General features: G+C 31.5%; 4 protein-coding genes and 1 pseudogene across 5 annotated transcripts; all 5 read left to right on the top strand.

Annotated features, from left to right (window-relative positions):
- Positions 1-910: 910 nt before the first annotated feature.
- On the top strand, positions 911-4,251 carry LOC111809127 (uncharacterized). Of its 2 annotated transcripts, none has more exons than XM_023695497.2 (7): positions 911-1,485; positions 1,775-2,016; positions 2,096-2,218; positions 2,361-2,477; positions 2,561-2,740; positions 3,278-3,419; positions 3,787-3,926. In XM_023695497.2, exons 1-7 carry the CDS (start codon positions 1,083-1,085, stop codon positions 3,795-3,797), a joined length of 1,218 nt encoding a protein of 405 aa, XP_023551265.2. In that variant the 5' UTR covers positions 911-1,082; the 3' UTR covers positions 3,798-3,926. The 2 variants fall into 2 exon arrangements, with proteins under 2 accessions (XP_023551265.2, XP_023551258.2); XM_023695490.2 differs by having other exon boundaries at positions 912-1,485; positions 3,811-4,251.
- A 3,090-nt stretch (positions 4,252-7,341) lies between these two features.
- Positions 7,342-8,086, top strand: LOC111811233 (MLP-like protein 328). The gene is made up of 2 exons (XM_023697995.2): positions 7,342-7,581; positions 7,675-8,086. Exons 1-2 carry the CDS (start codon positions 7,389-7,391, stop codon positions 7,935-7,937), a joined length of 456 nt encoding a protein of 151 aa, XP_023553763.2. The 5' UTR covers positions 7,342-7,388; the 3' UTR covers positions 7,938-8,086.
- Positions 8,087-10,062: 1,976 nt separating this feature from the next.
- On the top strand, positions 10,063-10,910 carry LOC111811242 (MLP-like protein 328 pseudogene; annotated as a pseudogene).
- A 2,018-nt stretch (positions 10,911-12,928) lies between these two features.
- On the top strand, positions 12,929-13,731 carry LOC111779313 (MLP-like protein 328). Its single transcript, XM_023659441.2, has 2 exons — positions 12,929-13,172; positions 13,268-13,731. The coding sequence occupies exons 1-2, from the start codon at positions 12,980-12,982 to the stop codon at positions 13,528-13,530; spliced, it is 456 nt and encodes a 151-aa protein (XP_023515209.1). The 5' UTR covers positions 12,929-12,979; the 3' UTR covers positions 13,531-13,731.
- A 1,097-nt stretch (positions 13,732-14,828) lies between these two features.
- Positions 14,829-15,561, top strand: LOC111782855 (MLP-like protein 328). Its single transcript, XM_023663716.2, has 2 exons — positions 14,829-15,071; positions 15,156-15,561. Exons 1-2 carry the CDS (start codon positions 14,879-14,881, stop codon positions 15,419-15,421), a joined length of 459 nt encoding a protein of 152 aa, XP_023519484.2. The 5' UTR covers positions 14,829-14,878; the 3' UTR covers positions 15,422-15,561.
- The last annotated feature ends 36 nt before the right edge of the window (positions 15,562-15,597 follow it).

Raw genomic sequence — 15,597 nt, 5'->3', positions numbered from 1 at the left:
AAAATAAAAAATAAAAAACACTCTTACCATTTGGATGGAACATGAAAATGTTGTTTAAAAAATATTTAACATACCCTTTTAAATTTTAAAAATACTTTTGTGTATTAAAAGTTTTAATATTACTTTTAATTTATTTTTAAAAATTTTAAAAATACCCTTAAGATTTGTATCATTATTAGAAAATACACGTGAATTTTCAAAAATAACATTAAAGAGTTTAGAGATAATCTATGAGGTATCAACGATCGGTTTTTTCCCCACTAGTCATGGCTTGGCCGAACCTTTGGCTCTAATACCCCTTGTCATGGCGCTAAGTCCTTCAAGCCCCCAAACCGGGGCACCCTGCTAACCTAACGGTCCGCTGTAGCAGAAAAAGCTGAAAAAGCCCTTTCAAGATTCTTAGTCAAGCCTCAATGCCCTGCAATCTTTCTAAAGCGCTAACGCCTTGACTTTCGATTTGGAAATGAAAATGAAAGAGTCAGGCGTATTATCGTGGCTTTCGATTTTCGTTGGTAAGATTTTTTTTTTTAAACTTTTTTCTATAAAGTTAAACTATGTTAATGTTATTATTATTTTTAAATATAGTTATTAAAGCAACTTTTTAAAATTGAAGGATACTTTTTAAAAGATATTTTTTAAATAAACTAAAATGGTTTTCATCATACGATTATTTTTTATTTTTTTAATTAAACCTTAATAATGAAATTTTTTAAAATTTTAAGGTTTTTTTTTTTTTTTTTTTTTTTTTTTTTATATCTAAAATCAAATATTTTTTAGACAAATTTTAGGTTATTTTTATTAATTTAGCCCACAAAAAAAAAAAATCATTGCTTTACATTTTTTATCCGAGAAAAGAAAAGAAAATAGAAAAATTTTCTATCATAAAAAATTCCTTTCTAGCATTATGGATGCAATTTTGTGAACGTGCCGTTAAACAATTGGCTTCTCGAGAAGAGACGGATCTGTCACAGGCAATTGAAGCTCAGCAGTAAGAACATGGCCATTATTTCCGTAACGAGTGAAATCCAACAAATTTGGTACACAGGAACTGGAATAATATGCTGTTCCGATCGGACTGAGCTATGGGAGCTTCACATCAATGGAGTTCATCTCTTCAAACTGCTCCAATCAAGCTAAAATCTTCCATTCCCCTAACCTCCCCGTCGAATTTCATCTTCTATTACTGCAAACGATCTCGCGTGAATGATTCCTCAACTCGTCGTTGCGCTGTTTGTGCTCATAACTCCAATTTGCCGCGGCCGAAATCTACAAATTCTGATGCTCGGATTTCGAAATCCGTCGTTCTCGGAGATTGCCAAGGGCATGAGCTTGTTCGGATCTCTTCTACTTCGATTCGACGGCGTAAGAGTGTGATTCTCTCTCTGGTATCCTTATTTGATAAACGTTCTCTTTGGCGAAGAATCTTTTTTGCCTCGAAGAAAGTTAGGAGTATCATTTTGCTCAACATCGTCACGATTGTTTATGGTGAGTTTCTCCTTAACACCGCCCCTTTTCTATTAGATCAATTGTTGATATTCTGAATTAATCGTAAGAATGTGGAGTAGATATGTAAGGTTTATGTATGCTGAAGCGGAATTCGTACTCAATCACATGTGGTTCAGCAGAAACTTTGCCATAATATACAAATTTTTTCTACTATTAAAAGTGCTAGCTACAAAAGTCTTGAAGTTTTTTTCCTTTTCATATAATAGGAATTTCATTAAGATCTTCAACTAAAATACTGTTCCATATCTTCAAATCATTGCTGCTGTAGCTAGCAGTATTCCAGTTGTGAAAGAGGTTGAAGAATTAGTGGATCCAGCAACCTTCAATGCTGTGCGGTTTGCCATAACTGCTATTCCATTCGTTCCACTTGTATTGTATAAATGGGATGATGTTGAGACTCGTAATGCTGGAATAGAGTTAGGTTTCTGGGTTAGTCTGGGGTACCTGATGCAGGCATTTGGACTGCTTACATCTGATGCCGGGCGAGCATCCTTTATATCAATGCTCACGGTAATATTCTGAATTATATGTTGTGTTAATGTTCTTGCTATAATATTGTGTGTTAATGTTCTTGTGTATCAATAATCAGGTACTTGTAGTTCCAATACTTGATGGAGTTTTAGGTGCTGTAGTTCCTTCTCGTACCTGGTTTGGAGTTCTCATGTCAGTCATTGGGGTTGCAATGCTTGAATCTAGTGGATCCCCTCCATGTGTATGTTTATTCTCAAAATTATTGTGATTATTGGCAGAATGTAATCTAATCAGCAGTTTTTTAAATTTCTGAATGCTTTCAATTTGAGATTTTGATGTATGTGTAAACACTACATTCAACTAGTTCTTATGATTTATTTCAGGTGGGAGATCTTTTGAACTTCTTGAGTGCAATCTTTTTTGGTGTGCATATGCTTAGAACAGAGCATATTTCAAGGCGTACAGAAAAGGATAAATTAGTACCACTCCTTGCATATGAAGTTAATATTTTCTCATATTGGGGAGGGGTGGCAATGGTGTAAGTTTTGCTGTATAGTTTGAATGATTTTAATTACTTTTACAGGTTTGCGTTGTTTCTATTTTATCGATGCTGTGGTACTTTATTTGGAGATGGATTGATGGAACAGAAACAATTAGTGAGTCGTGGAATTGGAAAACGTATTCAGATTGGGTGTTCATGTTTCCTTGGGTACCTGCTCTGTACACAGGCTTATTGTCTACTGGTTTTTGCCTCTGGCTAGAGGTATGCCTTCTTATTTTGTCTATATATAAAATTTTAATTTCAGCCTTGCTTTTCCTTTGAGATGCTATTTGATTTTATTTGATCACGTGGGATCTTACATCGGTTGGGGAGGGGAACGAAGCATTTCTTATAAGGGTGTGGAAACCTCTCCTAGTAAACGCGTTTTAAAACCTTAAGGGGAAGCTTGAAAAGAAAGGCCCAAATATTTGCTAGCGATTAGGGGCACTAAGCCATATGCTAGCGAGGACGCTGACCCTTAAGGGGGTGAATTGTGAGATCTTACCTCGATTGGAGAGGGAAACGAAGCATTTTTTATGAGGGTGTAGAAATGAAGCATTCCTTAACGGAAAGCCTAAAAAGAACAATATCTACTAGCGATGGGCTTGGACGGTTACAGATCCGGTCTAAATTATACAAATATTGAACTTTTATGTATATGTATATGAATGCATGTATGTGATACATCTGTGCACATGGGTATGCACTTGAATTGCTGCAAACAATATTTTCTTAGCAAATCAATATACGATTCTCCAGATGGGTGCCATGTGCGATGTATCAGCCACAGAAACTGCGGTTATTTACAGTTTGGAGCCAGTCTGGGGTGGAAGTTTTGCCTGGTTCCTTCTTGGTGAAAGGTGGGGATTGAGTGGCTGGATTGGTGCTGCTCTGGTGCTAGGTAAACTTCCTTACAAAATTTAAAAATTTGTGATAGGAGCTATGCTATCTTATCTTTCAAGTAAAATTTTCAACATCAGTAAACTTTTCGGCTTTTCTTGTGGTTTATTATGAGTGGTAAACATTATTCCTTAGTGATTTCAATAAGACTTTTATTTGAAAGGTAAAAATTATTAGATTATGAACAATATTGTTACCCCTATGCTGAGGATCAACAAAGTGTATCAGATTATGAACAAAAGAATAGCTGATTGCATAAAAAACATATATCTACAATTCTTCTGGACAAATATTTCTGCATTTCTTTGCATCTTATTCTATAAGATATGGTGTTCATACTCCCCTCTACTTTGCACGACTTTTTTCAGTGTCCTGGTGATTTTGATATGTAGGTGGAAGCTTAACAGTGCAGATACTATCATCATCTGCAACCAAATCTTGCAAAGATGACAGAAGCAAGGAAGTCCATGACGTTTTGGGTTCTGCTGATAAACGCAGTTTGTCGACCTCTCCAATAGTTCTAACAAGAGGTAAAAATGTTACACATCACTTGAAAAAGTAAGGTATATTATTTAGGACCAAACCTCTAATATATACCATGTGATCTATTAGGCATAATAATCTCGACCATACTTCTAATATAACATGTCATTTATGTACGTACGAATACATAATCATTAGAGCTTACCTATGAATATGTGTGTGTATATATATATTATATTAATTAAAGAAATGAAGTTACTAACAAAGCTTTAGGTAGCTTTGTCCTAAGTTCCTAATGTCTTGAATAATGTAATATTTGGCTGCTGATAATGGATAATTTCCTTTTTATACTTCATTTTCTCAATATAAATATTTAAATTTTTAGTCATGTTATAAAAATAAATATTTAGTTTTTGAAAACTTTTTTTTTTTTAATTTTTAATTTTATGCAAGATTGCGTGGTCTACACATCAAGTTAAAGAACTTGCAAATAAATAGGTTGACCTAAATTCGGGAAGTTAGTCATATAGCCATAACCGAACGAGCAAATGAGTTAAGTTAAACAAGTGGTAGTCAGGCGAGGGAGATTCAAATCCTAACCTCGTTGGTCGAAGATATATGCACTAATTAGTTAAGTTATGTTTAAGTTGATAACTTCCAACCTATAATATTGGTTCGAAGAGTCAACTAATAAAGAAAATAATAGTATATCTATAGATATATTATTATTATTGGTTATATTTAAAATACTAACAAAACAATTTTCATAATCTTCATAGATTTTGGACACGCAATTAAATTATAAACAAGGTTACGCCCATAGGGATTTAAAAATAAAAAATAAAAATAGTGGGATGATGGAGTCTTCTACAACACACATAGATTAATTAATTAATTAATTAATTTTATTTTTAATAATATTGATCTATTTATTCTTTTATTAATTATCCTTCTAACCCAAAATGGCAAGCATTGACTTTGTTTCTTAATAATTTATGTGGCCCAGCTAAGAAGATATTCTTTTAATTGCTTCAACATCTTTTATATTTATTTTAAAAATCAATCTCGACCTCATTCAATAAATAGTAAAGCATCTTTGTGATCTTTAATTTTAAAAGATGTTAATATAGAAGGATAAAAAAAAACCAACCAAAATTTCTCGAGTAGAAAATTTAAAAAATAGATATATTTGTAATTTAATCCGTTAAATTAGGCCTAAATTGGTTAATAAGGCCACTATTATTTACTAAAAATTAAAAAATTAAAATAGATATCTCAAAAGTTTGAAAGCCAAAAATAATTATTTAAAAAAATAATTTTTATCGTAAAATAACTTAATCAAAATCCTAAATTCAACCAAAAAAATATATATATATCTCAACTATATAGAACCAAAACTTTGGCTTACAATTGTAATAACTTTTTAAAAGTTGATGTGAAATAAAGTTGAGAGGTTAGATATGAACTCGACTTATATTATTGATTTTTTCAATAATTTAAATTAGATTTTGATCTGATTCAACTTTATCTTTTCAAACTTAGCAATAACTTGTCATGAGAAATTATTCGAAGCTCTCTTGTGGAAATAATTAATTTTAATCATATAAATAAAACTACAAAAATATTTTAATTTAACTTATATTACAATTTAAAAATAATTTGTAACGAGGCTTACTCAATAATATTTTACCATCCTATCATCACTATTTACCTTAAAAAATATTATTATATAATAGAAGATACAATTCCCATATTTAATTATTAGTTTTATCATTTTTTTCTAACCAAAAAGCCAGAGTGGGTGGAAAAATATATTTTCTTAAAAATATATTATTTAAAAAGCCATTTCTAAAATATGGCTAAAAAAACATGTGATCAAAAGTATTATTTTTTTTTTCTAGGTAAAAAGTTTTTCAAAAAAAAAAAAATAAAAATAATAATAATAATAACACTCACTCATAATCTTCATTTGTCGTTTTTGTTGCATTAGTGTTAGCCCCACGGTTGAGAGAAAATGTCGAAGTATGATTATAACATTCTCGGCGAGAATCTCATTTACCTCAAACATATTTAAATTATTAGGTATGGTACTGAATCAATGTTGGTGACTCGAACAATCCGAATAAAATTTACAATTAAATCTAACTCAACTCTCGAAAAGAGTTGTCGAGTTCTTCTTTTTTTAATTATTTTAAAAAAAATATTACCCCTAATAGATTTACCAATTTTTTGTATTTTCATTTTTCTAATATTTTTAATTTCTGATAACAATTATCTGTCAACTATTTAAAAAAATATTTTTGTAACGTGAATGCAATAAATATTCCGGATATTGAGTGGATTAATTAATTGTTGCCAAATGCAATAAGGAAACTAAATTTTAAAATAATTAAATTATTGTCTCAGAAATTCAAACAATTGTTTATTAATTTCAAATATTGTTAAATAAAATGTCCAAATTATAGATCTTGAAATATTTTTCCATTAATCAGAATTTTAACATAGTTTTAGACCATAATATACTTTATATTTGAGGTGTTATAATATCATTCTTTAATTTTTTTAAAAAATAATTTTTAATGAAATACTGAAATTAAAAGGTGTTTAATAAGTAAATATGTGGTTGGTTGTGTCATCCTTTCATTTTGTTGCACCCAAAATAATTAAAATTAAGATCCGTTTGGAGTGTAAACATCACTTCGAATCTCCATCACCGTACCAATAAAATTTCGAGCTTTAAATCTTGAAGTTGACAATAGAAAATCTACCGAGAGAAAGATCCATGTGAAGTCTCATGTTGGTTGGAGAGGATAACGAAACATTCCTTATAAGCACATGGAAACCTCTCTTTAATAAACTCTACGAGTCTTAAAACCATGACACTGATAATAATATCAATTAGTGATAGCTTTTTTCATACTAAAAAAGTATATATTGTTCATTTCTTTAATAGACGAGAATCTTCTTTGATGTTCTTCTTCACGAACCACTAGAATAAGCTTTTCTACATTGTCTCGCTTTTTTCTGGATTGTATAATTCACTACATATGTGACATCTAACATTGGTTGAGGAGGAGAATGAAACACATAAGGAAAAGCCCAGAAGGGAAAACCTAAAGAGAAGAGTATCTAGATGAGCACCGATTAGCTGTGTAACTCTAAAAGAGCGTTTTAAAATCTTGAAGAAAAACTCGAAAGGGAAAGTCTAAACAGGACAATATCTGCTATTAAGATCATATGCGGGTACTCATTTAGAAAATAAATGATGGGTGGGTAGTAGTTGAAGATGGCTACCCATTCAAATTATGATACACAAAATGAACATCAAAAAATATTTATGATATCTGAGTAGGCCAAATGCAATAATTGATGAATTAAACAGCAAAAATAATAAAATAGTTCATCACTCGAAGAGGGTGTGTATAAAAAGGGGAAGCCATTGGGGAGTGTTATCTGCAAGCCAATCTCCAACAGGGTTTCTGAAACAATGTCTCTTCGTGGTAAGTTCGTGAGTGAATTAGAATTAAATGCAGCTGCTCACAAATACTATAAGGTTTTCAAGCATCAAGTTTCTCATATTCCCAATATCAGCCCTGGCATCTTCAAAAATGTTGAAGTTCATGAAGGCGATTGGGATACCCATGGCCATGGCTCCATCAAAATCTGGAACTACAATATTGGTACGTATCAACGATCGTGATATCGATTTATTGTTTTTGTTTTCATTAGGGTTATGTGAATAACGCGTTGTTTATGTATGTTTGATGGTTAAGATGGTAAGGATGAAGTCTTCAAAGAACAAGTGGAATTTGATGACGAGAAGCTGTCGGTGACTTTGATTGGATTAGAAGGAGATGTGTTTGAGCATTACAAAACTTTTAAGGGAATATATCAAGTTGTGCCGAAGGGACCTGAACATTGTTTGGCGGTTTTGACGTTGGAATATGAGAAACTTGATGATGGGTCTCCGTATCCATATAAGTACCTTGATCTCATGAATAATCTCACTAGGGATATAGAGTCTCACCTTAAGTAAAAGCTCCCTCCTGTTTTGATGTGTGGTTGGTTATATTATGTTCTTGTTGTGTTTTCCTTTTGGAATTAGCTCGGGTCAGTCATGCTTGTTTGTGTTGTGTGCTTTCCTATGCTTACAAAAATAAATAATGGTTTAAGTGATTATTCTCATTCAATTTTGTTAATTACTGAGAGAATCAAACATTTACAATTGGCCAAAAACTAAAAAAATTTGACGGGATCATTATCTTCTACCACATCTTGAAATTCGTCATCCAATACCCTCAATAAATTCTTCTGGTTATAATTTTTAAAAGAAATACGGAAGAATTTGCTTATGTCGGGCCTCGGGTCTTATAATGGTATATGACGAGGTCGAGCCTCTACTATGAAAGAAATGTAAACCAACCAAGTCTAAGAACTGAAAATTGGTTTATCCTTGTGTTAAAGATATGTCGTCGAGTAGATCTGCGATGCTAAAAAAAAATATAGAAATTGCCCACTTGTCTTCTCGGTTTTTATCTCCCCTTCACACCTAAACCCCCCAAATCCTTCTCGTTCTATTCACAACACTCCCCCGAGTCACTCTCTTTAATCAATTTCAAATTCCATGCTTAGAAACGTCACTCAAATAGTTATCGACAATAAGAGTTTCCAAAATTTCTGCTCCATAAATGATGATGTCAATCTGTCCAAATAGATTTGATTAAATGACACCTCAACCAAAGATATCTTTATTCACTAATGTGACAGTGTAAGCTTACAGAGTATGAGAACAAAAAAGTTAGTTCATCCAAAGATAAAATACACGTCTAGTCTAGTAAATTTACAGCACTAGAACCCAGTGAAGAACTTCCAAACTCGATTAGATATGTGACAAGTAAAAGAACCACTCGAAACTTCGAGGCCTTTCTAGAAACTCAAATATCTACAGAACTTAGACCCTAACTTTCTAGAGTCGAGAGAAAAGCACGTGGTAGCTTACTTAAGATTGGATGCGACGAAAGCCTACAAGCGACAAACGATCTATTTATTGAATATTTTTATACTTATCTCATTCTATATTTCTTTTTTCAGGTGTTTGTTAACTGTGGATCAACGTAGAACAGCGTTTTGAAGCTATGCAGTCAGAAAGGACTCGTAAATAAATTTTAACTTGTATTAAATTTACAATTTTTTTTAACTTTGGTGTTGTTTTAGATGGTATAAAATTTTACTGCAATTTTCTTTTTTAATAATCTAATATTTCAAAAAATAGGATATTGAACATTTTAATTAAAACGTCCATACTTATCTTACCAAAAATTTGATGCCCTTTAAATTATGTGTTCAAAATTCTCTATAGGCCCATTATGAGGCCCATTTTGTAGCCGAGGAAGGAATGGATAGTGAAAAGGCCCATTATTAGGCCCATTTTACTTATTTTCTCCTAATTTCTTTTTTATAGTTTATGTCGATATAAATATTTCAATTTTTAATCTATATTATAAAAATAGATTATTTATAATTTAACCGCTTAAATTGATTAGTATGCAAACATGAACATACTACACGACAATGAGACCACCATTACTTATTAAAAATTAAAATAAAATTAAAATAGATATCTCACAAATTTAGAAAAATTAATTTTGACCTTTTATTTCCATTTAATTCTATCTAACATTTTTTACCTTAATTTAATTTTTGCTATTTCATCTATTAATTTTAATATAAAATAGTATAAAAGTGTTCATAATTTCATTAATTTTAATAAAATAAAATTTCGCACCCAAAAAAATCATTGAATAACTCTATCGAAATTTATAAAATTTAATAAAAAGCATTTTTTTTTCTAAATTACTTTTAAAAAAAATGTATATAAAAGTAAATATGAAATAAAGTCGAGAAATATAATTATTTAAATGATCTTGGACCGATATAATTTTGAATTATACTTAAAAAAAAAACTACAAAAATATTTTAATTTATTAAAAGGATATTAAGACAGTACTATTATCACTATTTATCTTTTAAAAAATATACTATATTCACCCATTTTTTTTAATAAGATATAATCATAAAAAAAATTATAGAAATTAATTATTAGTTTTATCATAGATCACCGTCTCAATAATGTTTCCGAGCTTTAAATCTTGAAGTTAAGAATGGAAAATCCATTGAACGAAGGTCAACATGAGATCCAACGTTGGTTGGAAAGGGTAATGAAATATTGTTTACAAGGATATACAAATATTCTCACATTAGTTGAAAAGGGTAATGAAACATTCCCATATGAGATCTCCATCACCGCCCCAGACACAATCCCACATGAGTTAGAAATAGTAACGAAACATTCCATTATGAGATCTCCATCACCGTCCCAGAAACATTTCCTCATTAGTTGGAAAGGGTAAGATCCCCATCACCGTCCCACATTAGTTGGAAAGAATAACGAAACATTTTTTATAATGGTGTAGAAACTTCTCATTTTAAAACTATAAGGCCGATGACTATATGTAACCAGTTAAAATAAAGGGAGTCTTATCTGCAAACCAATCTCCAACACCGTTTTTGAAACAGTCTCTTCGTGGGAAGTTCGTGAGTACACTAGAAATAAACGCATCTTCAAAAATATTGAAGTTCATAAAGGTGATTGGGATTCCCATGGCCATGGCTCCATCAAAATCTTGAACTACAATATCGGTACGCATCAACGATCGCGATATCGACTTATTGTATGTTGGATGGTTAAGATGGCAAGGATGAGGTCTTCAAAGAACGAGTGGAATTTGATGACGAGAAGCTAGCGGTAACCTTGGTTGGATTAGAAGGAGATGTGTTTGAGCATTACAAAACCTTTAAGGCAACACATCTAGTTGTGTCGAAGGGACCTGAACATAGCTCGGTGGTTTTGACGTTGGAATATGAGAAACTTGGTGATGGCTCTCCGTATCCGTATAAGTACCTTGATCTCATGAATAATCTAGCTAAGGACATTGAGTCTCACCTTTAGTAAAAGATGTTATTGTCCCTCACATTTTGATGTGTGGTTGATTATGGTATGCACGTGTTGTAATTTTTCCTTTGAAGTCAACTCTTGGTCGTGTTTGAGTTGTGTGCTTCTCTATGCTTATAAAAATAAATAATGGTTATCCTTTATGCATGAAGTGGTTATTCTCATTCAATTTCGTTAACTACAAAGAGAACGGAACACATTTATAGTTGACCAAAAACGAAAAAGCTTAACGTTCTAGAGTTTTGATTAGAAAATACTCTGTTCTAGAGTTTTTTCTCGTATTTTCGGAGTTTCTAGAAAATTTCTAAATTTTTTTTATCTGCATTTTGAATTTTGTCATCTAATACCCTCAATAAATCCCTAAAGTTAGATTTTTTAAAAGAAAAGCCCAAAATTTTGCTTACGTCAGAGATCGGGTCTTATAATAATATATGATGAGGTCGAGCCTCCATCCAAAATACGAGTCATTCACTAGCAATGCAATGTAATAATATATGTAAGCTAATGGAGTCTATAAATATATTACTTACTAATTAGGTGGATGAATGTTTGTGAGCTGCGTAGTCACAAAGGAGGCTCGTTCCAGGACGTCAGTCTTAGGTATAGGAAATTTGATCATGGTATAAAACAAATTTTTAATTATTTTAAAATTGCACACAATTTTGTCTTCTTAGCCATATCTTTTGTTTATTAAAAAATGAATAATATTAATGAAATATTTAAAAATAGATTACTATTTTTGTGCCATCAATTATTCTCTATTACTTCTTTGTGAAACTTAGTATCTATTTCTTAAAGTTTTCTATTATTAAAATATTGTCCTTATCTAAACTTTGAAGCTAAATTATAAAATATATATTTTTAACTTTATCATTTTAATATTTTAATATATTAAAAGTATCATTTTTCTTTTCTCAAATTACAATATTACTTTTTTTTATTATTTTTTTTTTACCTTTTCTAAAATTTTTATAAACGTTTCAAAATTATTTTTAAATTAGGATCCTTCAACATTTTGTATAAAAATTAGTCCGAAATTTTAAATTTTATATGAAATGTTAAATCATTTATACACGAGTATTAATTTAAAAATACTTATAAAAATGTCAAAAAAAAAAATTGTAGAGAAATATTTCTTACATAAAATGCAACATTAAAAAAAAAAAAAAAAAAACACTTTTTATAATTTAATCAAACTTTTTTTTAACCTTTTCTCCTTCTTTTAACATATTATCTCTCAAACTCACATCTCTTTCTTAAAAGATTTCTATTATTAAACTATCTAAAACTTTCTTCTTCTAGAAACTCAAATTATTTTTTTCTTTTTTTTTTCTTTCTAATATTTAAATATGCGTCTCTATCAAAATCTTTTGGCGTGTAGATTGGATATGGGAAACCTCTCTGTAGTATAAATGTTTTAAAATCGTGAGGCTAATGACTATACTTAACGAGCCAAAATAGAGAATATCTGCTAGCGGTGGGTTTGAGTTGTTATAAATGATATTAGAGTCAGACACTGGGTAGTGTGCCAACGAGAACGTTGACCCCCAAGGAGAGTAGACCGTGAGATTCCACATCAGTTAAAGAGGAGAACGAAACCTTCGTTATAAGGGTATGAAAACCTCTTCCCATGAAACATTTCTTATAAGGGTACGAAATCCTTTCCTTAGTAAACGCATTTTAAAATCGTAAAGTTGACAGTAATCAGTGAGCTTGGACCGTTATAGTTCTCGAGTTATATGAACAACCTAGGCACTCTAAACTACCTCGAACTCCCATATTAAAGTTTCCAAAACTACCCATTACAAAACCAAACGAGAGAGAGAAAAAAAAAAAGTTATTCGTGGAAGCTACTACACTTTTATTTATTTATTTATTATTATTATTTGCATGAGATCAAACCATTCCAGTAGATTGCCTGCTGGCGAGCACAAGAACAAAAACAAGAACAAAAAAAACATTATAGTAAAAGAATTTACGATGATGAGTAGTGTGTATAAAAAGGGTAAGAACATTGAACATTGTTGTCTGTGGGTGTGTTCCTTAAACCAATCGAGCTACAAACCATGTCTCTTGTAGGGAAGCTCGAGAGTGAAATAGAAGTCAACGCTCCTGCACACAGGTTTTACCAATTCTTCAAACATGAAATTTCCCATGTCGTAAATGTTTGTCCAAACTTAATCAAAAAGATTAAAGTTCATAACGGCGACTGGAAGGATCATTGTCATGGCTCGATCAAAGTCTGGAATTACGTTGTTGGTATGTATAATCCGCACCAACTACATTCACTCGTTTATTTTCTTTCAATGACTGATCTCGTTCTTGCTCTTGTTGTTGTTATATGATTTTGTAAGATGATAAGGCTGAAGAGTTGAAAGAACGAGTTGAATTCGATGACAAGAATCTTGTGGTGTGTATGATTGGATTAGAAGGAGATGTGTTCGAGCATTACAAAGTCTTCAAAGCAATATTCAAGTTTGTGCCAAAGGGACCCAATCGCAGCGCCGTAATTCTTATCTTGGAATATGAGAAACTTCACGATGGTCCTCCGTACCCTCACAAGTACCATGATGCGATGCATAAGCTGGCTAAGGATATTGAATCTCACCTTAAATAATAAGAACCTTCGATATGTCTAAATTTGAGTTTTGTCTTTTCGACCTGTATTCTGATATGAACGAGTACGTTATGTCAGAGTTAGTTCGTTAAGATTGTGAGGGTTTCATAAAAAAAGTAAATAATGAGTATCCTCATGTACAATAAATGGATGAAACTCAAATATAATGTTTGCTTAAATATAATACGCTATCTTTAAATATATTACAGTTGACTATTTTCTTTCGTAAAACTTTTTAAAAAATTTGTGAATATTTAGTTTAGGCACTTGAATCGTCCAAATTAGTCGAGAAATGAGAAAGAAGAAGTAAGAATTTTCAATTTTTTTTTGTCAAATTTCCTTTAGATTTGTGAGTTTCTTCGGGATTTAAGTTCTAAAAGAAGTAACTTCATTCAACTTTCATGAGGAAATACCGGGATAAAGCGAATCATGAGACAGAGTTCTAGTGATCCTCGGTAAATTTATGAGTTTTTAGCTAACTTTGACCGTATTTATTTCCTAAAGAAGTTAATTTTTCAAAATATATGCTCTATTCATAACAACAATGAAAAGAACGGTAAAGCATCGTGCTTAAGGTTCTTCCGTTACAAGGAACTCTTTTCTCAAATTGTTCTTTCTACTTACGAATATTTGTTTTTGTTTCGACATATTTTGATCGTGGGTCATATCCAACAAACTTATAATTTGTTTCAAATTAATCTAACATACAATTATCTCATTTAGTTCAAAGTTGATTCAAAGTAACAACGTGACAAGTTGCAATTTGTCGATATTTCTTATCCGATCCCCATTTCGTTGTTTTCGGGATTGCCCATCTTATCAATTCATCTTCTAGTTCTATCATTTCTAAATGCTAATGGTATCACATCTTTGTCCGCCAACAAAAATTCGGTCTCCAACTGGAAAATATTGTTCCATAAGAATGGTAGCACATTAATGGCATGTGGAAAAGAAAAAGCCCAAAATTTAACAACAATCCAATACAGATTACTGCTCTAAAAATTAACCCATCACAGGGAAATTTTTAATTTTTCTCCCATTTTCTCGAGAATTTTTTTACTTCTTACTTGTCAACACGGCAAAAGGTTTCTTGATATGGCCAAGCAGAAGAGATTGGAGAATAAGAGAACCTTTATAAACTAAATAGACACCGACTCTAAATTTTATCGTCCAATCAAAATAATAATTAAAAGTTGAATCAAACATAATCGTAACCGTAATAGTATGAGTATTAATCGTAGTCGTAATGGTAATAGTACGAGTGTTTGTGTGTAAAAAGGGCAAGGAATTGGGTATTCAAGTGTGATTGAGTATATTGTGTAAAGCAATTCAAGAGGGTTAGCAAACCATGTCTCTTGCAGGGAAGCTTGTGAGTGAAATAGAAATAAGCGTAGCTGCAGAGAAATACTACAAAGTCTTCAAAGATCAACCTTTTAATGTCCCAAATATTTCCCCAAAACTTGTTCAACAAGTTGAGCTTGATGAAGGTGATTGGGACAACCATGGCCATGGCTCCGTTAAGACGTGGAAGTACACCGTAGGTAAGTGCTCTACTTGTTTGTTTACGTGAATCACTTCTTATTCTAAGCAATCATTATATTTCTTTCCGTATTTGATTTGTTAAGATGGAAAACCTGAAGTTTTCAAAGAGCAAGCGGAATTTGACGACGAAAAATTTACGATCATCATGAATGGACTTCAAGGAGATGTGTTTGAGCATTACAAAACTTTCAAAATAATATATCAGGTCGTGCCTAAAGGTCCCAAGCATAGTTTAGTAGTTCTAAGCGTGGAATACGAGAAACTTGATGATGAGATTCCTTATCCCTACAAGTACCTCCACGCCATGGCTTGTGTCACAAAAGATATTGAATCTTACCTTAAAAAGTGACAACCTTTTTATGTCTCGATAAAAGCTTCGTCGGTTATTGTAGTTTTGTTACATATTTTACTCTTGTACTTCTTTATGCTTGCTTGTTTTTGAAGGCGTGTAAAAATAAATAAGGGTTATCCTCGTGTGTAATTAAAGAAGCTAGATGATTATGTTTACATAAATTATAATGCGTT

The sequence above is a fragment of the Cucurbita pepo genome, chromosome 1 (assembly GCF_057944985.1).
Source record: "Cucurbita pepo subsp. pepo isolate OVF chromosome 1, ASM5794498v1, whole genome shotgun sequence".
Taxonomy (NCBI): domain Eukaryota; kingdom Viridiplantae; phylum Streptophyta; class Magnoliopsida; order Cucurbitales; family Cucurbitaceae; genus Cucurbita; species Cucurbita pepo.
Note: the sequence above shows the minus strand (reverse complement) of the source record. Positions and strands in the feature narration are given on the sequence as shown.